Here is a 27,890-nt window from a genome sequence, read left to right as displayed (position 1 = left end):
GTTACGCCCTCTAGCGGACGTTTGATAAACTCGAAAATAATTTCCAGCAATTTCTCTTGGCGACTTTTATCATGATTTTTTTTTTTCTCAATTCTATACGACCAATATCTTATGAGATATGGCCGCTCGCTACCCTTAACTGATCACCCGGTACTATATCGATGCAATAATTCGGTTTTAGAGGCTCAGCTATCTCGAACAACTTCACTTTACGGTCATCCAAAATTATTTTGTGGACTTTTGTATGTTTTGGTCGGTAACAGTCTCTTTAGGGCGCCCAGTGCGTGCATCGTCCTCGGTGCTCATTTCGCCTCGCACCTCGCAAACCATTTCTCAACGGTTGATTTTCCTGGTGTATTGTCCAAATGTTTATTAATAGTCGAGGAAATGAAGCATTTTGGCTCGCAATTTTTTCGTCCAGCATCGATTTACTTGAAATTTTCACAGAAGGTAGGGAATAGTCCAAGGATCATTTTCTGTATCATGCCGCTGTACGCTAAAACCTTGGGGGTGGTTTCCACCCCATCTCGGGGGCGGGAATTTTTACATTTTAACCATGTAAATCGATGTAAAAAGTAATTCTAAGAAAAAATGTTTTTTACATTTTCTTCGTAAAACTAATATTTTTCGAGTTATTCGCGCTTGAAAGTAACAGTTTTTCGATGAAAAATCGACTTTTTTAGAGGGTTTTTTTGAGAATATCTCGAAAAATATGCATTTAATCAAAAAAACGTAGATATCAGAATTGTATCTTTTAGTAACACAAACCAAATTCTTTTTCTGTAATATTTTTAAGACCAATACAAACCGAGATACGGCATGTTAAATGTTAGCTTTTTTCGTCAAATGCATAATTTGAAATATTCAAAGTAAAATAACGGAAAAACTTTGCATCTTTCGAGGAAAACTTCAATAATCCTTTTTCAAGTATGTATATAGTTAGGCCTTTCAAAAAATAATAACAAAAAGTTTCTAGCCTGAAAATTAAGCGATCAAAAAAAGGTCGGTACCTGCTTTTCTCTATGAAAAAATCAATGAAAACAACCCCCTAACTACCCTCCTAATTAAAAATTTGTCTTCACCTTTCTGTAATTACTTTTATATTTGTATTATCAATACATCCAAAAAGTTTGACTTATTTAAAAGGCCTAATTTTAGAAAAATTGGAGTTTAAAGAAAACTTAATTTTTTGGAATTTACCATTTTTCACCTTTTACTTCAAAATATTTTCGAAAATACTGGAGATACGAAAAAAATGATGGAATACTAAATTGTAGCTTTTTTAATAACTAAAATTTCCTTGTGCATAGATTTTCATTGCAGTGAACAGTTAGCGAGATATAGCTATTTAAAACCTCTATTTACGAGCAAACACCCCCTTATTCGAGCCCTTTAAACCCACCCTAATTAAAAACTGAGGGATCTTACGGAGTTTAGTTTACACAGTCTTATAACTCTTCAAAAATCCTACAGTCATTTTTGAAAAATCTTCTTATCGCCAAAAATGAAAGAGCTATGTTTATAAAACGATTTTTTTTTTCGAAAAATTCGGATAGTCCGCTTATGGATAATTTTTAATGTATGTATAATACCACAGAACCGGTTCGTATACTGGAAGATAACTAAAAAAGTATTTGTATTTGTATTTGTAAATTCTTATTTTTGTGTAAATAAATGTTTTTGTAATTCTTTAATTCTGCTTTTTTTCTGTATAGATCTATTAAAATACTAATTATAAAAACTGTAATGTTATTAAGGATGGTTTTTAAGGGTTGAAATATTATGATATTATATCCTAAAGTATAAAACAATCATTATTTAACCAATCAAAACCAAATTTTACCACTATTAAAGTTTACAATGTTTTTATATAATTTTTGACAATAAGGGGTAGTTCACACCCGTAAAAATAATCAACGCCCTTAAGCATAATATTGAATATGAAGTATAGGATATTGAATTAAAATTATTATTTTAGGATAAGTAAAAAATTGCGAGGTTTTGCCATTTTTTCAGCTTCATTTCCTCGACTATAAGCCAAGATTTGGCTTCAACAGTATTTTTTTTTCGCCAAAAACAATGCTTTCTTAAGACACGAAATCCTTTTTATCCATTTTTTAAAACTATCCACAAGTTGCTTCACTCATAATACTATATCTCATAAACTAATAGTTCGACAGCTGTCTTTATACATGAATCTTTCAAAGGTTAGAGCTGAATAAAAATCATATGCATTTAATACCAGTAGTGCCATCTAAGTGTCAGTATACGAACTTTTCATCCCACTTGTTATGTATTGTCAAATGTGATTTCAAGCAGTATTTAGATATGAAGTATTTCTGAAGTAAACTAAAAATTAGTTAATTAGAACTACATACTTAAGTATCAACCTCCTATTCATCTATTTCTTCTTGTTTTCTTTCGTATGTGTATTCATGTGTCTTCTTAACTTATACACGGAGATAAATGATTTAGTACAAGTTGAACATTTGAAGTTTTTTTCTCCTGTATGCTCTGACATAATATGGTAGGTCAGAAGTATTTTCTGAATAAAAGATTTTGGACACAAACTGCACTTGTGAGGTTTATTCTCAGAATGCAATAGCATATGCTTAATTAGAGTTGAACGACAACTTAGCTCTTTTGAACATTTGTCACATTTATATTTCTTCTTTTCGTGTACACTAGAAATATGTATTCTCAAATTACCTTTGAGCTGAAACGTATGTAAACATATATCACATTGGTGAGGTCTCTCCCCAGTATGCGTTAACATATGATATTGAACATTCTTTTTCTGAGGAAAGGCTTTTGAGCAAATCGTACATTGATAATCTTTTCTCTTCTCGTGAACTTCTTCGTGGTGCCTGTTTAATTTATAAGTGTGTGGAAAGCCTTTGTTACAAACTTTACAGTAAACTTTTTTAACTGTGTGAATTTTTTCATGGTTGTTTAAACTTGAAGCACAACCATATGATTTTGAACAATAAGAGCATTTAAAAGGTTTTTGGTCTGTATGTAGTGTCAAATGTGATTTCAACCCCTTTTCAAATTTGAAGTATTTCATACAAATATTACACTGATGCTTTTCTCCCTTATGCCACGCTAAATGATAACCCAATGTTTGGTTAGAGGCAAATGCAGCAGGACAAATGTCACATTTAAATTGTTTTCCTCCGTGTATACTGTTAACGTGCTCTTTTAATTGTTTGTTATTCGAGTAGTCCTTGGAGCATACCAAACACTTATAAGTTTTATGAGGAAGAGAAGCGTGCTTCACTAAGGTCTCTTTATGAAAAAATGTTTTGTCACAAATATCGCATTTATAATTTCTCTCACCATTATGCACAACCAAATGCCGAACCAAATGTATTTTAAGACTAAAACGTTTGGAGCATAAGTGACAGGTAAAATTCTTCTCGTGGGTTCCCAAATGATTTTTCATATCACCTTTATTAAAAAATGCTCTACTACAGACTGGACACTTAACTTTCTTTTCACCAGTATGTAGAATTAGATGTTTGCGTAAAGATGGCTTTAAAGTAAATCGTGTAGAGCATATATTACATTCGAAATTTTTCTCCTTAGAATGAACAACTGCGTGTGTTTTAAGATGATTTTTATATCTAAAAGTTTTATCGCACAAGTCACATTTAAATTGCTTTTCTTCAGTATGTACTTTCATGTGAAGCCTCAGACTATTAGGTGAATACGACTTCTTACATATTTTACAAAGAACCCCTTTTGATTTGTCATGTGTCTTCACATGAGTCTTAAGATAGTCCACACGTATAAAAACTTTTGGGCAAATACTACACTTGTATTGATTTTCCGCAAAATGCACCTTCAAATGAATTTTTAACGTATCATTGCGAGAAAAACGTTGGGAACAGATGGGACAACGGAAAATCTTTTCTAAAGAATGAACTGTAAAGTGTCTCTTTACGCTCTTCAAAGCTTTAAACGGTTTATGGCAGATTGAACATAAAAAGAGTTTACCGTTTTTAGTTTTCTTAACATACGACCTTACTGTCGCAAAAGGTTTAGTTGTAAAAATGGCGTCAGACAAATTTACGTACAACAGTTTATGAAAAGAATCGCAGTTGCCATGTTTCTCTAATAGTCTGCGATCAACAAGATTCTTTAATTTAGTCGAGAGAAATAATTTAGTTGAAACTGTCGTTTGGTGTGTTTTCAAGTGTTTAGTCCATTCATCTTCTTTGACGAACGATGCTCCACAAAAATTACAACTGTGTAATTTTCCTTTGCCACGAAAGTTTTTGAGATATTTTCTTCTTACAGTAATGCGTTTCAATGCTAAAAAATAATACACTAAAAGTGACATAGAAAGTAGGTAGTAGTATTATAATATGATAAAATTGATCCAAATAATGGCATAACCCAGACATCCAAAGTGAAAGTTATCCTCCAACACCAAATTGTTCTATATGGTCCACATAATGTTCAGAAAAAAGTCACACCATTTTGAGTGTCGGGTTTGGGGGGAGAGGGGGGAGAAGTCGGTAAATTCGTTGTTTTTAGGTTTTTCGTCAATATTTCTAAAACTATGCGGTTTAGCATGAACCACCACCTTTTATACAAAAATGTTCTACATTAAATTTGAAATAAAAAAGGTCCTATACATAATCCTTCTAAAATGAACGGTTCCAAAGTTACGGAGGTAGTATAGTGTCATTGGTCCAAAAAAACGCCTAACCCAGACATCCAAAGTAAAAGTTTTCCTCCAACACCAAATTGTTCTATATGGTCCACATATTGTTCAGTAAAAAGTTACATCATTTTGAGCGTCCGGTTTGGGAGGGGGGGGGGGGGAGATGGAAGAGAAGTCAATAAATTAGTAGTTTTTTTACGTTATTCGTCAATAGTTCTAAAACTATGTTTTAGCGTAAACAATGTTCTATACATAACTGTTATAAAATCAACGGTTCCAGAGTTACGAAGGGTGAAAAATGAAGGTTTTCGATTCTTTTTATATTATTTGGACAATTGATGATGATTTTGGTTGGTGAGGTTAACGTTTCTTCAAGGGCTTATCACTAACATACCATCGGCCACTGAAATAGTAAATTTTATTTACAAAAAAATTTCTTTCATCAGTAATGATATTATAAATTGCCCAAAAAAATATAAAAAGTATTGAAAACCTACACTTTTCACCCTCCGTAACTCTGGAACCGTTGATTTTATAACAATTATATATTGGACCTTTTTTGTTTTAAATTATATGTAGAAAATTTGAGTAAAGAACATAATTTACGCTAAAGCAGATCTAAATCTAGTTATAGAAATATTGACGAAAAACGTAAAACAACTACTAATTTACCGACTTCTCCCCCCATCTCCCCCCCCAAACCGGAGCTCAAATTGGTGTAACTTTTTACTGAACAATATGTGGACCATATAGAACAATTTTGTGTTGGAGGAAAACTTTTACTTTGGATGTCTGGGTTGGGCCTTTTTTTGGACCAAGTATAATATACTATCTCCGCAACTTTGAAACCGTTCATTTTAGAAGGATTATGCATAGGGACTTTTTTATTTCAAATTTTATGTAGAATATTTTTGTATAGAAGGTTGTTCATGCTAAACTGCATAGTTTTAGAAATATTGACGAACACGTAAAAAACTACGAATTTACCGATTTCTCTCCCCTCTCCCCCCCAAACCCGACGCTTCAAAATGGTGTGACTTTTTTCTGAACATTATGTGGACCATATAGAATAATTTGGTGTTGGAGGATAACTTTCACTTTGGATGTCTGGGTTTGGGTCTAGTTATACCATACTATTATATTTTGAAAATATTTTGGGTAGTAAAATAACCAATTAAGACTCATAAAGATTGAAAATCATCTTACAGGGGTATATCAATTAATAATGTGGTATTGTTAACCGCTGACATACCTACAACTCTTCAATTATTCACAATTGGTATTTTTCTTATCTATTTATTTATGGTTTAAGGTGATACAGTAGCGATCAACAGGTAGCCAAAACGCGTTCCAAGATTGCGGCTGTAATTTTGAATACTTTTTCGAGATATTTAGCACACGTATTCGTAATATAATAAAGAATGGCGGTACAGAGCCCAGTTTGAAAAATATATTAATATGTGGAAATTACTCTGTAATTAAAAACAATATTAAAAAAACGAGCCTGAACTGCCATTAAGAAGATAAAAAAATACACTTTCTTCAAATAAACTTTTTTATCCTATGCCTAGATTTTGTGTCATTTTATTTTGGAACTACTAATGAAATAAAAAATTTTAGTAGTTCCAAAATGACACAAAATCTAGACATCGGTTAAAAAAGTTTATTTGAAGAAAGTGTATTTTTTTGTTCTTCTTAATGGCGGTACAGGCTCGTTTTTTTAATATTGTATTTAATTACAGAGAAATTTCCACATAATAATATATTTTTCAAATTGGGCTCTGTACCGCCATTCTTTATTATATTACGAATACGTGTGCCAAATATCTCAAAAAAATATTCAAAATTACAGCCGCAATCTTGGAACGCGTTTTCGCTACCTGTTGATCGCTACTGTTTCCTCTTAATACTAGCCTACCACACTAGTTAGTAGTTATAATGCTGGCCACTCACTTACGGATAACGAAGAGGCCTGGCGCCTGACAAGCCCTTAACCGAAGGTCAAAACTACCACCCACACGCAGTTGTCATTCAGACCTTGGCGCGATCGCTTCACAAAACTGCAAGTGTGTGACATCTGGACTGCAGATCGTTAACTTAACTGGCATCGATCGGCAAATCGGATTTTTAAAGAGAAAATGGCAAACAAGAACGCAAAGAATTCTGAATTTTTACGTCAATTTATTGATATTTATCAATCACATCCTTGCCTATGGAAGGTTAAAGATAAATGTTACGCGAATCGGAATTTAAGAGAGAAAGGTAAAAACCTTAATGTTGCAGTTAGTCTCTCTTCCGCACTAATGGCACTTCTCATTCGAGTGTTTTGTTTCTTTATTAAAGGTGTCACTAGTTTTAATAGCTTTTTAAAACATGTTTCATCCATTTTTAAATATCTTTTATAATCTTCCGTACAGGAAAGTTTTAATTCTGCCATAAATGCCATGTGAGATAAAGATAACCTGTTTCTTTTCATGAGCCAATCTTTAACCCAGTACGCTCTTTTCTTTTTCTTCCGGCTTTCTAGCACAAACGCACACGCTTTTTTTCGTGAGAGGGACATGCTTTCTCGTCGATAATTGCACTGTGTGTGGCAAGAGTTACGATTCCCTACAGATCTTTACCTGAAGAAAAAGGTCGTCAGATAACGAACTGATTCTAGTGTGTGTCGGTTTTCGATAACGGCCTTCAGTCTTGGCCTGCATGCCATATCCTCTTCGTTATCCGTAAGTGAGTGGCCAGCATAACATGTATATAGGGTGAGGCAGATAACTGGCCTATTAGAAATATCTCGAGAACTAAAGGTAACAGAATCATGAAAATTGGAATAAAAGGGTTTTGAGGGATAATCTATTAAATGAAAATATTTTCATCTCTTTGCAACTTCCGGTTATACCGGAAGTTGCTTATAACTTGGTTTATTAAAATGTTACACCCTGTATATTTTTACATTTTTGGATTCTCCTTAATATCTTCTTTCTTAAAATATGAGATTTTTTAATACTATACAGGGTATTTTAAAAGATATTTACGTTTTTTTATTAATTTCGTAGCCACATTCACACCCTGTAGAATTGTAACAGTTTGACATTAAAATCTCTGCTTACGTTCAAGTGATTTTTAATATAGTCTATTATTGTTAAGAATTATTAGTATAGCTTATTTTGAAGTTTTAGTATACAGGGTTGGTCGAAACTCGGAATGAATATTTTCTGAGTTTTCTTAAATAGAACACCCTGTATTTTAGTATTGTAATGAAATCATATTTCATAGTACTTTTTTATTTTATAAGTATTCCCTATACCTAACTGCTTTAATTTGTGAGTTATTGGTGATTAAAACTAAACATTAATTTCAACAAAAAATATGTAAAATTTTATTAGGTTGGCCGTGAAAATATTCAATTACAAATAATTTTTCAGAAACAAATACATGTTAATCCAGACTGATCCTTAAAATTACCAATAATGGTTTAGCTATCAAAATACCTACGTAGTTAAGATTGTTGGTGCGACTAACAATTAAGCACAAATTAAAGCAGTTAGGTATAGGGAATGCTTAAGAAATAAAAAAGTACCATAAAATATCATTTCATTACAATACTAAAATACAGGGTGTTCCATTTAAGAAAACTTAGAAAATACTCATTCCGAATTTCGACCAACCCTGTATACTAAAATTAAAAATTTAGCTATACTAATGATTCTTAACAATAGTAGACTATATTAAAAATCATTTGAACGTAAGTAGAGTTTTAGTTGTCAAACTGTTACAATTCTACAGGGTGTGAATATTGCTACGAAATTAATAAAAAAACGTAATTATCTTTTAAAATACCCTGTATAACATTACAACTCCTCATATTTTAAGAAAGAAGACATCGAAGAGAATTCAAAAATTAAAAATATACAGGGTGTCCCATTTAAAAAAACGATAAGCAACTTCCGGTGATGAAAATATTTTCATTTAATAGATCATCCTTCAAAACCCCTGTATTGCAATTTTCATGATTCTGTTGCCTTTAGTTCTCGAGATATTTCTAACAGGCCAGTTATCAGCCTCACCCTGCATATATTTCCTATATAACTTTATAATGATTGTAGGCACTTGATTTTACCAATAATTGGTAAAATCTTTCTTGGCTTTAGCTGATGTCACTATTTTTGTTTATTGTTGATACTCAATAGATTGCAAAATACTTTTAACTCGTTCGCTGCCAGACTGTTTTGTATAGTTTTTTACGTTCAGGTCAAGTGGTATATTGCAGATGGCAAAAAATTTTCATTCTTTGGTTCAAGCTGCTCAGAAGTAGATTTTCACGGATAATAAAGTCTTATGAAAGAAAGAAATTTAGGTCACCCATATTAAGAAATTCGTGGAAATGTGTCTCTGGCATGAAAATGAAAAAACATTTCTTGGTCATAGTGACCGAGACGGCAGTGAACAAGTTAAATAAAAAAGGATTGTTTAGGACCTACATTCTAAAATTAAAAGACAAACGACGATTGATGAGTAATCTGTGAGGCAGAGGGTGATACAGTTAATTTAGCCAGGAAATGGAAGAGCTAGGAGGGTTGTTATGCTGTGATCTTGCTAGATGTCCTGCCCATCTTAGTCTTCCTATTCTTATAAGAGATACTATGTCTTTACCACCAAATATATGTTTATATCTGTGGTATACCTCGTAGTTGTACCTCCTCCTCCAAATACCATTTTCACAGATACCACCGAATATGCCTCTCAGGATCCTTCGTTCAAATATAAGCAGAAGGATGAAGTATCTTAGTAATGTACATATCATTCTTTTTGTTTAAAAAAATGAGATTATGATGAATGAAGAGTATGTTAAAAATGCGCAATCTTTTAAAACCCACCAAAGTACCCTGCACAAACCTTATGGAAATTAGGTCCCAGTGGATTTCGTTCATACTTGGGGAAAATACTCATTGAAGCATCCTGATAAAAAGTTCTCATGGGCACAACTCAATCGTATGAAGGATTTTCAAGATATAGAGGCACAAACTCAGAAAATTATAAGATTTAGGTACTGGGTATTCCAATTCCCTGAGTTACTGGTTATCTGGCAACATGTAGAGGTTTGGATCAAGGAAAAGTACTAGTAGTCTAGGATTTTTTCCTGGCTATCTAATGGCGACCTTTACTTTGACCTTGACCTTCAACGGACGTCATCTTCTAGAGTTTCGAGGGTTTTCGGCATTAAAGTGATATAAACAGATTACTCATGGTCTCTTTGGGATCGCTAAACACGAATATGCCATCAGAATTGACCTCCGGAGGACATAGTGGCCAGGGCCACTGCAAGGGACGTCATCTTCTAGAGCTTCGATGTTTTTGGCATTTAATTGATGCAAATGAATTACTGGAGAGTTTTTGAGGTCGCTAAACACGAATATGCCACCAGAACCGACTCCCGGAGCACCTGGTTTCCAAGGTCAATGAAAGGCGCTCCTGGAGTTTCGAGGGTCTTTGGTACTACATTAATGCAAACGGATTAGTTATAGGTTTTTGGGGCTGCTGAACACGAATATGTGATCAGCACAGACACAAGAGCACCAGGTGCCTAAGACAGGTTATCTTCTGGAGTTAAAAATCTAAGAGTAATCCATTTGATTCCTCTGAAACTCCAGAAGATAACCTGTCTTAGGCACCAGGTGCTCTTGTATCACGTATTCGTGTTCAGCAACCCCAAAAACCTATAACTAATCCGTTTGCATTAATGTAGTACCAAAGACCCTCGAAACTCCAGGAACCCCTTTCATTGACCTTGGAAACCAGGTGCTCCAGGAGTCGGTTCTGGTGGCATATTCGTGTTTAGCGACCTCAAGAAACCCTCCAGTAATTCATCTGCATCAATTAAATGCCGAAAACCATCGAAACTCTAGAAGATGATGTCCCTTGCAGTGGCCCTGGCCACCACGTCCTCCGGAGGTCAATTCTGATGGCATATTCGTGTTTAGCGATCCCAAAAACCCATGAGTAATCTGTTTATATCAATTTAATGCCGAAAACCCTCGAACCTCTAGAAGATGACGTCCGTTGAAGGTCAAGGTCAAAGTAAAGGTCGCCATTGGATAGCCAGACAAAAATCCTAGACTACTAGTACTTTTCCTTGATCCAAACTTCTACATATTGCTAGATAACCAGTAACTCAGGGAATTGGAATACCCAGTAAATCTTATAATTTTCCGAGTTTGTGCCTCTATATCTTGAAAATCCTTCATACGATTGAGTTGTGCCCATGAGAACTTATTATCAGGATGCTTCAAAGAGTATTTTCCCAAAGAATGAAAGAAATCCACTGGGACCTAATTTCCATAAGGTTTGTGCGGGGTACTTTGATTTGCGTATATCAACCAGTTTGTGCATCATCAATTTGTAAGAAAAACTTTAACACCCCATATCTTGGAAAACAAAGCATTTGCGAACATATACCCCAGGAAACGAAGTATGTAAAAATAGAACATCTGAGTGAAGTGGATAGAAAAGATGTACCATCTTATGGGTATCAAAATTTACACTGACTTTTTTCATTAATTTTGATATTGTGAAAAAACTATGTATTGTGGGATCGAAAAGATTATATACATATTGAAAAGATTTGCTCTTTAAAATGAGATTTTCTAAATTAAAAATATTATCTCTATTAAGAGGATCGGTACGTATTTTCGGCTGCAATGCTATTCAAATGGGGATTCATTTTTTTCGAATCTTGAGAAAACTAATAAGTATTTTTGAAAAATGTAAACGCAGAATGAAAGATCACGTTATTAGCGAGGGCCGAAAGTCTCTGAGAACTTCTATGTTTATTTTAATAAGTTACAGGGGTGAAAAACTAAGAGAAAATTTAGTGTGATTTTTAATTTCAAATATATCATTCAAAATAAACTTTTTATTTATTCTAAGGGACTTTCGGCCCTCGGTAATAATTTAGTCTTTCATTCTGCGTTTAAACTTTTTAAAAATATTTATTGGTTTTTTCAGGATTCGAAAAAAATAAACACAATGCCGTGGTAATATTTTCCAAATCTATCTTTGTCTTACAACGCACTCAGCCGAATATAATATTGTCAGCATATATTGTCAGTCAGACACTGACAATTTTAAATATTTGACATTGTATCGGGAATATGTTGAGTTATTGATTAAATATTATTGATATATAGTGTATTTGATAAATAATTGATTTAAGACGTGAACTTAACAAAAAGATATTTATTGTGTATTATTTGTGGAAGATCCAAGCAGAGAATACATCAGGATAATATATTCTGTGATCCAAGTATTTTGTTGTTAAAGATGTTCAAAATTGTAAGCGTTCCATAACAATATATTATTAAAAAATCACTTTAACACTTTTCCTCTTTTCTCGATTGAGTATTAGTCTTTGTTGTACAAATAAATTATTACAATCACTGAATGCATAGTTAGTGAAAAAATTATCACATTTATTAACTGAATTAATAATTTGCAATTATAAAAATAACAGTTATCCAAGAACATTCAAAACCCATCTCTTTAAATTAATGATGACATTTTCAAGTAGAATGACATTCTAGTAATGTTTACATATCCATACCAGTGTGAATTTTACTACACGTAATTTGCTGTGTAAAGACAGAAAAAGTAGGGATACACGTAAAATATTTGCGAATTATGTACCCATAGCCTTAAAAATATAATATATACATAAACAAAAAAGTTATTGCAAATTAAACCCGAAAGTAAGCATTTTTTTAATTGCTTATAATTAAGAATAAAGAATAAAAATATTTACGATATATTTCCCAATACCAGTTTTGATGTTGTTACTTATTTCCAAAAGTTGGACCTGATCGGTCGAGTAAATTTCTAAACAATTCTATTTTTGATATATTTTTGACAAGATATGGTTGAATGATCAAATATATGAATTTAAAAATAGTTTTCGATATTTGCCTTTTATGTCTAAAATTCTATTTGTTTATCCCATTTGCATCCAATACAAAAAAACAAACTACACCCTCTGAGAGCTTAAGAAAAAACACATATTTAAAAAAAATTGAAGTTTGTACTACTCATAGAACCGAAAATATTTTTTTAATTTACAGTGCAATTTTTTCAGGTGAGTCGCATTTGTCAAAAAAGGTCAATTATAAAAAAAAATTCAAGTGCTTTTTTGGGTTCGTTTTCTGGGGTAATACATTTATATATCTGGACCTCGGAGGTAAACTACATTATGTCGACATGGTGTTGTTTTGAATAAGTTCCATTAATCCAATTATTTTATTAGTTGGATTATACAAATTGGTTATATAAGTATATATATTATTATTAAAATATGGTCATACTTTCTTTCAAACAATAATAATAGGATATATCGACACCCCCATCGAACAAGGTTGTAACTCAAGATAATCTATTTTCAGATTTCAACACAGGTAAATTCAGCAAAAAATTGTGCACACGTCAATATAAACAACATAGTTCAATTCTAAATAGTTTGGCTAATACTCCATTGAAAAAAGTTGTATTTTAACATACGTGTACCATTTTAACGTGAAAAAGGTAGTAACACTAGATACTCCCTATGTTAAATATTTCCTTTTTTTTATACTTAATGATTAACAAGGTTTTTAAATGAGTTACGACTTTGTTGCACATATGTTTAATTGATAAAGTAATCAAACATACAGTGCATCTCATCATAAGTCAATTTATCGAAATAAAAATAAAAACATGATTTACGGACGTTTTTTACTTTTTGATAGTTGGTGGACAAAATAAATATAGAATAGTTTTTGCTACATACTGTATGTTCACATTCCAATGTGATACTTACTGGCGAAAGCACATATTTTTCTGCTCTGTTAATGATGTACAATTTAAGTGATATTTATTAGTGTTTAATGTGTCGTTTTGTATCAAAAAATACGTAAAAGTTCAGACCCTATTAATCTGTAAGTTATCTTTCATTTTTATTAGTGAATGTTCCAGAAATTGCATTTATTTGCAATTAGAAGCACATATTCTCCTAATTGAGTTCAACAAAAACTTAAGTACTCTTCATAAAAAGTTATCAGTACTTCTACAAATAATATATTTTGAAGATAGGCCAGTGCTTGATCTAAACTTTTAAATATGTCATGCACAAAATGTTTGTTGGATGTCAGTGGTGGTGAATATTGGGTTTGTGATGGTTGCAGTCAAAATATTCATCATCAATGTGCCAATCTGACTGCATCAGAAATCAGGGTGTTGGAGTTGAAGGGTAGAAGAGTCCTTAAACTTTTTTGCGAATCCTGTGAGGATGGAATTAAAATGATTCCTATGATGAAGAAACAAATAAGTTCTCTTGAACAAAAGGTGGAACAACTTATTGATAAACTTAGCTCACTAGAGCTGCCTAGAGATAATAAAGCCACAGATCTTGATACCATCATCCAGGAAGTTGAAGAACGTAAATTTCGTGAGAATAATATTATTATTTATAACCTTCATGAAACCAACTCTAGCACAGCACCAGCAAGAATTGAAGAAGATATGAATAAAGTTAAACACACTTTAAGCGTGATTAACCCCAACATTCAAGTTAAAAAAGTCATTAGACTTGGTAATGTCAAGAATAATATGTCACGTCCGCTTAAAGTAGTCCTGGAAAATAAGAATGTAGCACTGTCAATTTTAAAAAATAAAAATAAACTTGCTGCATCCAATATTAAGATTAGTTCCGATTCTACCTATCTACAGAGAAAGTACCTAAGTGAACTTCGTACTAATTTGGCAGATAGGGTTTCAAAAGGTGAAGAAAATCTTACCATTAGGTACATTCGTGGCGTTCCAAAAATAGTAATTCAGAAAAAAAACTGAATTCCAGGAGTACCTCCCACATTGTGTCTGGTGAACTAACAGTGTATTATCAGAATGTTAGAGGAATTAGAACCAAGCTTACTGCTCTTGAAGAAAGTGCTGCTACAACTGACTATGATGTGCTTATATTTACTGAGTCGTGGTTGTGTGATGGTATCAGTAATGACGAATTGGGACTTTTAGATTTTAATATATATATCGAAAGGACCGCTCTCCATTAACTAGTGATAAAGTAATTGGAGGGGGTGTCCTTATTGCAGTTAAAAAATGTTACTCATCGAGGTCTATTCTGTTACCACATGTTCACTTGGAGGAACTGTTTGTTGAAGTTTGCACTCTGAATGAATGTTATATATTTGGTACAGTTTGTCTTCCTCCTAATTCAGCCTTAATATCCTATGACAGCGATTCTCAATCTGTGGTACATGTACCACTGGTGGTACATTTCATTACTTGCGGTGGTACACAAAACACAAAAAAAATTAAAATAGTAGTACTTAGTAAGTCTTCATAATACACTATAAAAATACAATGTGTAACAAAAATACAGGTCATAAATTAAATCACATATTCTGGGACCAAAAATAGTTCAATTTAACCTAACTTACCTTAGTACAAATGTGCACCTAAAAGAAGTTACAGCCCTTTGAGTTTTCTTATTGAAAACGGACATGTGAAAATCTTAAAAAAAATTATAATGAAATTTGTGCACCCCATAAAAATTTTATGGGGGTTTTGTTCCATTAACCCCCCCCCCCTTCAACTTTTGTGTGCGTTCCAATTAAATTATCATTGTGGCATCATTAGTTGATGAATATTTGTCAAATCCACCACATATTTGTATACTGTTAAGTATGATTATTATATAGAGACCCGATAATAATATGAAAATTTATTTATAAATTTCAGATTGAGGTATATTTTTAACCATAATAAAAAAGAAGCCACATCTCGATAAAAGGTACCTTATCGGAAAAATACTAAGAGGCAATAAAGTTTTAAAAACACTGTGTTCAACTAATGGTACTGCAATAATAGTTTAATTGGAACGTACATAAACATTTGGGGGGTTTAAAGGCACAAAACCTCCATAAAATTGTTATGTAAACACATTAAAAAAGAAGCCGCATCTCCATTAAAACTGGTTTATCGAAAAAATACTAAGAGGCAAAAAAGTTTCAAAAGCATTGTGTTTAACTAACGTTACCACAATAATAATTTAATTGGAACGTACATAAAAGTTTGGGGGGGTTTAAGGGAACAAAACCGCCATAAAATTTTTATGGGTGCAAATTTCAGTATAATTTCCTGTCATAGTAATGCCACATGTCCATTTTCATTAAAAAATCTCCAATAGTTTTCGATATATCGAAAAAAATCAATTTTCATTTTGTAACTTCAGAGGGCTGTAACTTTTTTTGTGTGCATATTTGTACTAGGGTAAGTTAGGTTCAATCGAACTATTCTTGGTTCCAGAATATTTGATCTAATTTATGACCTGTATTACACCCTGTATATGTGGTACCAAAAATAATTAAAAGAACTGTAGGTGGTACATGACTCAAAAAGTTTGAGAACCGCTGTCCTATGAGAATCATTGTATCAGTATAGAATCTGTCTGTAACAATTTTCCTGAACACAAGTTCATTCTAACAGGAGACTACAATCTGCCAAATAGCGAATGGTACCATGATAAAAGAGGTGTCTTTAGTAATAATAGTAACACTGCTACTGATACTTTAGTTGATACTTTTGCATTTTATAACCTATTTCAGCTTAATCACATCACAAATTGCAACGGAGTTTTACTTGACCTGGTTTTTGCTAATGATAATGAAAATGTAACAGTTGAAATTGCTAATGATTATTTATTGCCTTGTGATCGTTATCATCCTGCGTTATCTATTTCTTTAGCTATTAAAGATAATATGCCTGAGCTTCAATATGATAGTTTTGCCTTCAATTTTAGGAGAGGAGACTATGTTGCTCTTAATATGTATCTTGCTAGTATCTCCTGGGAGAATGTTTTAGGTATTTGCAGTGATATTAACGAGGCCACGGAACTGTTCTACTCCATATTGCAGTTTGGCATCCATTGTTCAATACCACGTGTAAGATTAAAAAATCCCAAATTTCCTCGTTGGATGACTAATGACCTAAAATCATTAATATTTAGGAAAAAAATTGCTCGTAAGATATATAAACAAACAAATTCTTGGGACGATTATCTACTTTTCTCTTCCTTGAGAACCACATGCAAAGAATTAAGCAGGTCATGTCATGATATTTATATAAGTCAAACTGAATCTAGAATTAGTTCAAACGTAAAGCACTTTTGGAAGTTTGTTAACAGCAGACGCAAAAATAATGGTCTACCAAACACTATGTTTCTTGGAAACACAGTGCTTAATAATGGTGCGGATATTGTTAATAATTTTGCGCAATGCTTTCAAAATATTTACAGAGTAAATGATGATTTAATACAGCCCACCTTAGAATATGAAAAAACAGTGAGTCTGAATTCTTGTAATGTATCTATTGAAATCATATTTGAAAAATTAGCCAATTTAGACATTTTTAAAGGCTCTGGACCTGATGGAATTCCACCCATACTATTAAAAAATTGTAGATGTACTTTAACCCGTCCCTTATATTTTCTGTTTTCTCATTCACTTGATTCAGGTATTTGTCCAAGTTTGTGGAAATCTAGTTTTATTGTTCCTATTCATAAATCAGGTGACAGGAGTAATATAGCTAACTACAGACCAATAAGCATTCTTTCTTCTATTCCTAAAATTCTAGAGAGTATAATATGCGACTCTATTAAAACACCTTTATGCAATGTACTAATTGAAGAGCAACATGGTTTTCTTTCAGGTAGATCAACTTCTACAAATCTTTTACTTTTCACGCAATACATATCTGATGCTTTGGAAAGGAGACTACAGGTGGATGCTATTTATACAGATTTCTCCAAAGCTTTTGACACTGTGAATCATAAATTGTTGTGTAACAAGCTTAAAGCTATTGGATTTACGGGCAATCTGTATAACTGGTTATGTAGTTACCTAACTAGCAGAATACAAGTTGTTAAAATTAAACACTTTCAATCTAGTGAAATTTCCGTAACATCTGGTGTTCCACAAGGAAGCCACTTAGGGCCTTTCCTTTTTAATATATTTGTTAATGACATTAAATCTCATATTAACTCTAAATTTCTGCTATTTGCTGATGATTTAAAAATCTATAGAATTATCGAATCCGTCTTAGATTGTGAAAAACTTCAAGATGATATTAACAAAATTATGGCATGGTGCAATTGGAACCAAATGAGCATTAATGTTGGAAAATGTCACTTTATTAGTTTCTGTAGAAGAATTAACAACCTCTTTTATAATTACAAATTAGCTGAAGAACCACTGAAGGCTGTATCAACTGTAAGAGATCTAGGTGTTCAATTAGATTCCAAACTAAATTTTTGCGCTCATTTTGATTATGTGAATAACCAGGCATTTAAAATGTTAGGCTTCATTATTAGAACTTCTAGATGTTTGCATAACATTAGTTCCATCAGACTGATTTACATTTCCCTAGTTAGATCTGTTCTTGAGTATTGCTCAGTTGTTTGGTCACCCACTTATGAAGTCCATATAGCCAAGCTTGAAAAAGTCCAAAATAAATTCATTAGGTACTTGAGTTTTAAATTACACAAACCTTTAAGTGACCATTCATACTCAGAAATTAGAAATAAATTAAACCTTCCTAGGCTATCTTCCAGACGGATGTATGCTGATGTTTTGTTTCTTCATAAAATACTGAATTCAAAAATTAATTGCAATGATTTACTGTCTCTAATTGACTTTAATGTTCCCTCTAGAGTTCCCTCTATTAAAACACCTTTATGCAATGTACTAATTGAAGAGCAACATGGTTTTCTTTCAGGTAGATCAACTTCTACAAATCTTTTACTTTTCACGCAATACATATCTGATGCTTTGGAAAGGAGACTACAGGTGGATGCTATTTATACAGATTTCTCCAAAGCTTTTGACACTGTGAATCATAAATTGTTGTGTAACAAGCTTAAAGCTATTGGATTTACGGGCAATCTGTATAACTGGTTATGTAGTTACCTAACTAGCAGAATACAAGTTGTTAAAATTAAACACTTTCAATCTAGTGAAATTTCCGTAACATCTGGTGTTCCACAAGGAAGCCACTTAGGGCCTTTCCTTTTTAATATATTTGTTAATGACATTAAATCTCATATTAACTCTAAATTTCTGCTATTTGCTGATGATTTAAAAATCTATAGAATTATCGAATCCGTCTTAGATTGTGAAAAACTTCAAGATGATATTAACAAAATTATGGCATGGTGCAATTGGAACCAAATGAGCATTAATGTTGGAAAATGTCACTTTATTAGTTTCTGTAGAAGAATTAACAACCTCTTTTATAATTACAAATTAGCTGAAGAACCACTGAAGGCTGTATCAACTGTAAGAGATCTAGGTGTTCAATTAGATTCCAAACTAAATTTTTGCGCTCATTTTGATTATGTGAATAACCAGGCATTTAAAATGTTAGGCTTCATTATTAGAACTTCTAGATGTTTGCATAACATTAGTTCCATCAGACTGATTTACATTTCCCTAGTTAGATCTGTTCTTGAGTATTGCTCAGTTGTTTGGTCACCCACTTATGAAGTCCATATAGCCAAGCTTGAAAAAGTCCAAAATAAATTCATTAGGTACTTGAGTTTTAAATTACACAAACCTTTAAGTGACCATTCATACTCAGAAATTAGAAATAAATTAAACCTTCCTGGGCTATCTTCCAGACGGATGTATGCTGATGTTTTGTTTCTTCATAAAATACTGAATTCAAAAATTAATTGCAATGATTTACTGTCTCTAATTGACTTTAATGTTCCCTCTAGAGTTACTAGAACATCCCAAAATTTTGCAATTAAATTTCATCGCTGCAACTTTGGTAGGCATTCTCCGCTGAGTAGAATCATTCTAAATGGAAATAGAATAGACCTGGATTTGTTGCTGTGCGCTTCGGAAAATGTTTGTAGACAGTGTTTAAAAAAAAAATTTGTAATCTTATGTGATTTATATTTGTTATTTACTTTGTATTATTTTAATATTTGTTTTTTCTATATAGCTACATCGCCAATTTTTGTCATACATATTTACTATACAGCCATTCCAGGTTCCGTACGGGACATTTAGACTATGCATTGTTGAACAAAACTTGCTGAGATTTTTTAACAATTCAATTGAAAGCTATAAATTAAATAGACTTAGGTGAAAAACAAACAGATTACTTTGCTCAATTAATTTCAAAGACTTAACTTGACTAGTTTCAGTGTAAAACTGGTTCAATCCACGGTTCTGTACGGGACAACATTTAGCTCCTATCTGTGCAACTTAAGCATCAACTTAAAAATTCTGTGATGTTTTTAAACATTTCCTACTGTAATTATACACTTTGATTCCTAAGACTTCAATTTTTGTAGTTATGCTTATTTGTTCAATACTCTGTTTGAAAATAAAATGGTATAAATTAAAATAAACAGTTCCGTATGGGACACCTACTGGTTCCGTACGGGACCTATGTGAAATATTCCTAACATCCCCTTCATTTATTTGTTAAGAAATAAAACATAGACTGTGATGAATGTGAAATATATTTATTTAACTTATTATAATAGGTTTTCCTTCAATTAACTTAAATATTAATGAATAATTAATATAAGTTACACTAAAATATTAATGAAAATTTATCAATGAAGTAATTCTAACTACTTCAAATTTTAATGCTACTTAATAATGCTACTAAACATAATGAAGAGTAGGCTAGGCAAACTAAACATTCAGTTTTTTGAAAATCTCATCGTATAGGGATACTCCATTGATTTCAAAATGACGATTTGATACTGGGTGTGGCGGTTCCTTGATCCTGCACATTATATTGACATGATGCAGTGTTTGGATATCAGGCTTTGATGGCCAAAAGAATCTTTGGCCCACTCTGGCCATGAATGAGACAGTTATGTCTTTCTCCGATTTATTTTCAACAATCCCTGCAAAAAAATACAAAAATTGCTAAGTTACCAGTAGGTTCAAAATATTCAACACTATTATATATATAATAAAATAAATAATTACCTGGATACCATTGGCTGTCATATATCACTCCAACCCATGATCCTACAACTGTCTCTTCACCAACTGGTAGTGCAGTAGGTGTACACATTTTGTCATCATCAGAATCAGACGAGGAATAGACATCCTCATAGCGTAGGCGCCTCTGTTTTAAATCTAATTGCCTTGAGAGGTCTTCTTCCGCTTCTTTGGAAATAATGTGTTTAGTCATTAACGATTTTGCAGTCCGTGCAACAAGTATGCTCGTAGAGTCATAAGGCATAAAGTAGTGGCATTGCCGAATGTCAGGAATAGACTTTATGTCTGCCCATTTTTTTTCCATTTCCTGGGCATGATTTTGTACATCTTCTTCAGGCAGAAAGATAATATGTGTCCCTTTTATTTCTTCTTTAGCACATTCATAAAACTCAAAGGGATTTGAAATTGTTCTTTGTCTTGATTTGATTTTGATCCATACTCGGTGCTTTATGGCGCCCCCTATCGCATCAACAGAGCCTTTTCCATGGGAAGTGGCGAAAAACAACCAGTCAAAGTCAATTTTGAAATGTTTTTGCATTGAGCACAAGAGTCCAGCTGTATATTTGTTTTTGAATTGAGATGAGGGACCATCAGAGAATATTGACAGTTTTTCCAGATTAGGGAACCTCTTGAGAATATCTTCAATTATTCTATACAGAAAAACTTTAATGCTGAGTTTTTGATGTGATAAATCATCACTCACAATGGTGTATGAGGAAGTTGCACTACCAGTCCAAACACAAGCTGTAAATAAAGTTACCTGTTGATGAGACCAATGTGCGGACTGTATCTCATCCTGTGAAATCAAGGAAAAGTTTTCTGCAAAATCAATCTGCAGAGTTCCTGACTTTGGATTATTTTCAAGTCTCCTTGCTTCAAATTCTTCTGATTGCACATTTTTGATATAGCAATGAACTCTAAATGTAGGCAATTGTTTTTTTATTTCACAAATTACATCTTTTACAGTACCGCTGTGCTCAACTTGTTTTGGCCTTTTTTCAATGTCAACCCATTGTTTCCAGACAATTCTTTTCCCTTCATCATAATCACTGACAGTTAACACATGTGCAAGTTCATGTTCAACCAAACTTTTGCATTGGGAACAAGTTCCTAACATACAGTTTTCTTCGTTTAAGCTGCAAACAAGTTTTCTTAATAGTTCTTTGCCATTTGGTACAAGATCCTGGTTTAATACTTTATTACTATGCAAGGATTCTAAAAGATAGTTAAAATTTCCGTGGTATTTACACACACATACCGTGTGTGGTGTATCACTTACTAAAAGGACATGTTTTGGTCGCAGATCATAAAATGTGGTCTTTGTCACTTGTTGCAAGCCTGTTTCTTGGATGAATTGTTGATAGGCTTCTTTGACTGACATGACAAGAAACCTTTTTTGCACATTAGCTCTTTTGTTAGTTACAGGGTCCTTAATTGATTTTGTATCCCTTTTTCCTGGAGCCTGATAACTTATATCATCCCTGATAAAAAAATCTTTGACAGTTTTCTTTACCTCATCAGAGAGTTTGGTTGTACACTTACGAGGAGGTTTGGTCAATATCAAATTTGGGTATTCCAAAATCAGTTTCCGTACAACAGCTTGTTTCTTGGAAGGACTATCTGGTAAAACTTTTTTAACCCTATTTACAGCCTTTCCTAAGCTCTGAGGCCTTTTATATGAGCCAAGTTCTGAAGCTACACTGGGAAAATTTGACTCTTCTCCTAATTTAGCTAGCCTTTTCCGCTCTCGTTGTTTTTGTTTCCTTAATGTTTCATATTTTCTTTTACTTTCTAAGATATCTGGCCTATCTTTAAAAAGATCTCTCTCCTTTGCTCTTACGGCTTTCACACGTTGCCTCTCCTTTTCCTGATGTGCAGCAAGTCGCTGGGGATCCAATCGTAGCTTCTCAAAATATCTTTTCTTTTTTTCTTTATTGTCCATTTTCTGAAAAGATAAATACATGTAAGTGGTTTAGGTCTAGCTTAAAATGATGTAGGTCTATAAGGCTCTTGTAAAATTTGGCTATAAAACATTTAAACAGGCATAGAGTGTGACTTTTGCATCCATAATACAAATTTCCCGTACGGAACTGTCCCGTACGGAACTACTGTTTCATATAAAAATACCGAGTTTGAAAAAACATCAACTATATGAGTGTATTGATAATTCCACTTACCTAACTTTTGAAGGTTTTGACGTTTTAGTCTTATTTTGTTCTCTCGGGAAGCTAACTTTTCCAACTTTTTGGTTCCGTATGGGACACCGAAATCACTCTTAAAGTTTATTTTTCTGTTAAGTTCTGAAATCACTGAACATCATAATTTAGGTTGATAGTGCTGGTTTTTGAGGTTATGTTGATAAACAAAACAAAACATATGACATTTAAGAAAAAATAAAGAAGAAATCAGGTGGGCCAACTTGATTACATTTGAGACTTTGAGCACAGTATCAGCTTGTCAAACTTTGGGTGCACAAAAAACCTAAATAAATAGACAAATTTTTAATTTTACGTTTTGATTTATTTTTATTAGAATGTTTTAATGCCTTTTCTAATGAAATTTCATTTTATTATAAAACTTTATTATTTTGCATTTAGGCTCATTATTTCTGGAATGGCTGTATATCTTTATATTTATTGTATCACTAGATAATTATAATATTTTGTGTATATATTAAATTGGGTGGTACCCCGTTAATAAATAAATAAATAAATAAATGTAGTGAAAAAGTTTAATATTAACATTACACATGTACTTTTTAAAATAGCACATTCACAAAACGAGGGTGGTTCAATGCATGCCATTATATAAAAACGGAAAAAACATTAAGTTGTTATGCTTCAGACCAATGGATAACCATGATACGATGTGCCAAAGCATCAGGCATGCCTTAATCCGTAATTGAAATAAATCAGAAGCAAATTTTAAATTTCAATCTTTTTAAGGACACACATGTTAATTTTGAAGTAGATATAATGGTAAAAGTATAAAGTAATAAAGGAAAATGCCTAAAATATAAATATTTACAGATATTCAATAAAAATGTGAAAAAATTGAGATATTTTATATCATGTTTTCTTCATAGTGATAGAATATTATTTGTATTGTAAAATTTATAATTTCCAATTAAAGTTGTGAAAACTATGAGTTGATATTTTGTTTAAATATAACTCATAAAAACTAATTTTCTCCTATCTATATTGCCGATGACTCAAAACATACCTTTTAATTGTAAAACAGGAAAAATAATTAACACATATGTGACAATAGACTAACCAATACTAATTTGCTACAATTTGCTGATGACACTGCAGTGATATCATATGAAAAAAATTTAATAAAGACAATGGACTTATTGCAGAGGCAGATGGATGACACAATATCTTGGATGAATAAATGGAGATTAACAATAAATCCTTCTAAAACAAAACTAATAATATTTAACCATAGAATCCAAGATCACTCACCAACTATAAACATATGCGACAATATTATTAAACCCTCCCACACTGTTAAGTATTTGGGAATAGAAATAGATAACAAATTGAAGTTCAACCACCACACAGCAGTTATAAAAAGGAAAATTATAACTAGAGCAAAACACTTCAGAAGTTTGACATACAAGAATGAGGGAATTACGATTGAAACGGCAGCCAATATTTATAAAATGATTTGCAGGCCCATGCTGGAGTATGGTTCTGCAATTTTCTATAATTCTAAAGGTGCTGCAAAAAATAATATAAAAGTGGCTGAAACAACTAGCCTTCGACAAATTACTAGAATGCGTCATCCTGATAGTCCACTTCATAATCCATCCAACAGAATGCTGTACGAGAAAACTGGAATTGAACCTATTAATGAGAGACTCAATATGCTGTTTAAATATCTCTTTATTAATGACAATAACAAAAATTTGATTGAGCCCCACATTGTGAACATACCAGAGGATGGTGCCCGTAGATGTCCAGGAAGAACTCTTTTTGAAGAAATCTGCTACACATCAAGACAATAAACAACTCGTATTTAAATCAGCATCTGTATATTGTAACTAATTGTCAGTGATATTGTGATTGCCGCCACATACGGATATTTTTTTTTAATTATTGTATTGTATTAATATTAACAAAAAACATATACTGTATTAATGTATATTAATAGTGTAAATTGGCTGAAAGACTTCGGTCGATGGCCTTTTGGTACATTGTATCAATAAAGTATGTCTCTCTCTCTCTCTCTCTCTCTCTCTCTCTCTCTCTAATTAACACAGAGAGTGTAAAATGGCTGTTAGGCAAGTTACAACCTTTTTCTACGAAGAATAATCTTTATTCTTAAGGTTGTATCCTAATCAAACTCAAGATTTTCAATAGATAGTTAATAAAATTACAAAACATACATCTCACAGTAATCCCTTATTATGTTATAAAGATCATATCGCATCAGTGTAAAAGGGTCTAACCATTTCTCTACAACTTTTTAAAAATTTAATTTTTCGTTTTTTGCCTCTTCTGTAAAATCTCTAAAAATGAGTTACAACCTTGTTCGATGGGGGTGTCTATATCATATTTTTATAACATTTTAGGTGCTCTAAACTTTGTTGCAAACACATGCTAAACACAGTTGCTCGAAATGATGTAGTGTAGTTTACCTCCGAGGTCTAGATATTACACATAAGCAATTGCTAATCTCTATACTTACTTTTCTTGTCTCCATTATCTGTGCCCATCTGTACTTCTGATGAAGTTGCAACACTTCTTTCTTCTTCGACGTCTTCCTCGTTTTGTAAACCATTAAGTGTACTGATTTCTTCAACTGGAACGTCCTCAGGATATACACTTCTTTCAACAATTTCCTTATCACGTGACCTTGGCAAATCAATGCTTTGGTTCTCAGCATTTTGGTCAATGTTTGTAATATTTGTAATATTTATGATTTTAGTGCCACTCACACCAGTTCGTTCATTGTTAGTAACATTTGTATTTTGGTTCTTACTTACTACATTTTCATCATTCTTAGTAACATTTGTGTTTTCAGTCTTCTTCGCTTTATCTTGATCGTTATCACTGACATGTTTGCTTTGAAGGTCACTGGTTTTACTTACTGAATTAGTAGTTTTACAAGTATTGTTAGTATTTTCTTTTGGAATTTTATTTTGAGAAACATTGGTGGAAACTGGTTCTATATCTTTTAGTGGAGATTCTAAACAGTCCTCGAAATTAAAGTGGTTTTTTAATAAAACATTAACATCATTATTTGTTGATTCTTGAGGGGAATTGCATTCGTTTGAGTCATCTGAATCGTCATCAAAGATGGAAAAAGAGTTTATTTGGATCTGGTTTTCTTCTTCTGCCATTTTACATGATTTCTAGAAAAAAATATGTGAATTTAATAAAAATTTAGTTAGTAATTATACTGTTTACTAGTTTTTTAAACAGTTATACACAATAGGTGTCTTAGATTTTACATAGAGCTGTGGGAGCTTTACATTGAACCCGATGCTGTGGGATAAGATAAGAATATCAGTATAAAAACAAAAAGAAGAATATCAACACCATGACAATAAATTGGATTATAAATAAGAAAACCAAAAACAAAATAAGAGCAACAGAGATGGAATTCCTAAGGAGAAACTGCAGAGTAACAAGAAAAGATAGAATAAATAGCATACAGATTAAGAAAAGGAAGGGAATGAACTCAGATAGAATAGATTACATAGAACAGAAGATATTAACCTGGTACAGACATGTCAGAAAGTCAGAAGAGCAGACCAAAAATGTTGGATAAACAAGATAACAGAGTGGAGCCCCATAGGAAGAAGGAAGAGAGGCACACCCCAAAGATCTTTCAGAGATGGAGTGGACGAAGCAATGGAAAGAAGAAATCTGCAGGAAGGGAACTGGAAAACAGGAAAAAAACTGCAGAGAACAAGTGAGTGTAGGAATACAGTGAAAACTGTAGAAATCCTTACATATGGGGGAGCATTTTAGACTTTTATAATAATCCATTGCTTTTAATCATGATGTGTATCAGGATTTGAAGAGTAACTAAGTATTAGTAAAGATCGTCAGATTAGTCTAAAATTTGAACAGTTTAGTTTTCTTACCTATGACCAGCAACTGTTGTATATGCTGTTTTAAAATGCATAAAACCAAAACCTGTATCTCAAGGTATCCATAACTTTGTAGTATGTAGAATTAATATGTTTTGTCTAAATGCAGACGGTGTAGTATTAAATTTGATACAACTACAGTTGTAAATAGCTAATAAAAATATAAAAATGCAACATAATGCAACTCCAACCGCAACCTCCAACAAAAAACAAAAAACCAAACCGCAAACCCAGCGTTGCCACTTGCCAGGCCCAAAAAATTTATTTCCCCAAATTGTGTTTTAAAAGTTGCCAGATTTTCAACAGAATTCCCCAGATTTAAAGGTTTGTTACGCACATGCGCAATAACGAAAATTTCTGCGCAGTTACACATTTTCCGTTACTGCGCATACTCGTAACCGTTCATGAACGGTTTTGAATCGAGTTGGATAAACCTAGTTAGTTCAGTTTTTAACAATTCTTCTCCTACATGTATGCAACCCGTGTTGCCTGCCATGTAGGCACCCCATAGGGAATTCACAGATGTAAGTCGGGAACCCCGGACCTACACAGGTGTTCATAATAGATGACAGAGCGAGAGCATGACAGAGTCAGGGAACCCCAGACAATATCATTGTTCGCAGTAGTCACAATTCACCAAACTGTATTGAGTGTGACCTATGTGGAATCAGTCACCACGATCTTGTCGTTGTAAAACATTTAATATTCACATAATTACTGGACTTTCTAAAATAACTATTTTTTACTAAATTTAATAACATATTTTAGCCAGTTTGATTTCCCCAGATATTAGTCATTTTAAAAAAGTTTTTCCCCAGTCCCTAAAGTTTATCAATTTTCCCCAGTTCTGGAGAAAAATCCCCAGACCTGGCATCCCTGGCAAACCGCAAACCGCGAAATCGCTGTCATCTAGTCATCTGTCATACTTCATACTGTCAATGACAGTGTGTCATACCCAGAGATATGTAAAGAAAATAGATCAGGCTAGTCATATGCCACTCAATGCATCGGGGTGTAACGCCGATATCAAGTACGGTGGTCTAGCTATCTT

General features: G+C 32.7%; 2 protein-coding genes across 4 annotated transcripts; both read right to left on the bottom strand.

Moving 5' to 3' along the window:
* LOC126879882 (zinc finger protein 83-like) lies at nt 1-27,096 on the bottom strand. Of its 3 annotated transcripts, none has more exons than XM_050643213.1 (3): nt 26,834-27,096; nt 25,429-26,095; nt 1-4,317 (listed from the first exon to the last, which is right to left on the bottom strand). In XM_050643213.1, the coding sequence occupies exons 2-3, from the start codon at nt 26,081-26,083 to the stop codon at nt 2,402-2,404; spliced, it is 2,571 nt and encodes an 856-aa protein (XP_050499170.1). In that variant the 5' UTR covers nt 26,084-26,095; nt 26,834-27,096; the 3' UTR covers nt 1-2,401. The 3 variants fall into 3 exon arrangements, with proteins under 3 accessions (XP_050499170.1, XP_050499172.1, XP_050499171.1); XM_050643215.1 differs by lacking the exon at nt 1-4,317 and adding an exon at nt 16,266-16,695 and having other exon boundaries at nt 26,834-27,079; XM_050643214.1 differs by lacking the exon at nt 1-4,317 and adding an exon at nt 22,626-23,042 and having other exon boundaries at nt 26,834-27,083.
* Nucleotides 19,651-22,696, bottom strand: LOC126879883 (uncharacterized). The gene is made up of 2 exons (XM_050643216.1): nt 20,719-22,696; nt 19,651-20,633 (listed from the first exon to the last, which is right to left on the bottom strand). The coding sequence occupies exons 1-2, from the start codon at nt 22,694-22,696 to the stop codon at nt 20,416-20,418; spliced, it is 2,196 nt and encodes a 731-aa protein (XP_050499173.1). The 3' UTR covers nt 19,651-20,415.
* Nucleotides 27,097-27,890: the final 794 nt, after the last annotated feature.

Source organism: Diabrotica virgifera, chromosome 2 (genome assembly GCF_917563875.1).
Source record: "Diabrotica virgifera virgifera chromosome 2, PGI_DIABVI_V3a".
In the NCBI taxonomy this organism is placed as follows: Eukaryota; Metazoa; Arthropoda; class Insecta; order Coleoptera; family Chrysomelidae; genus Diabrotica; species Diabrotica virgifera.
The sequence above is the reverse complement of the archived record's forward strand: the minus strand, read 5'-3'. Positions and strand labels throughout refer to the sequence as shown.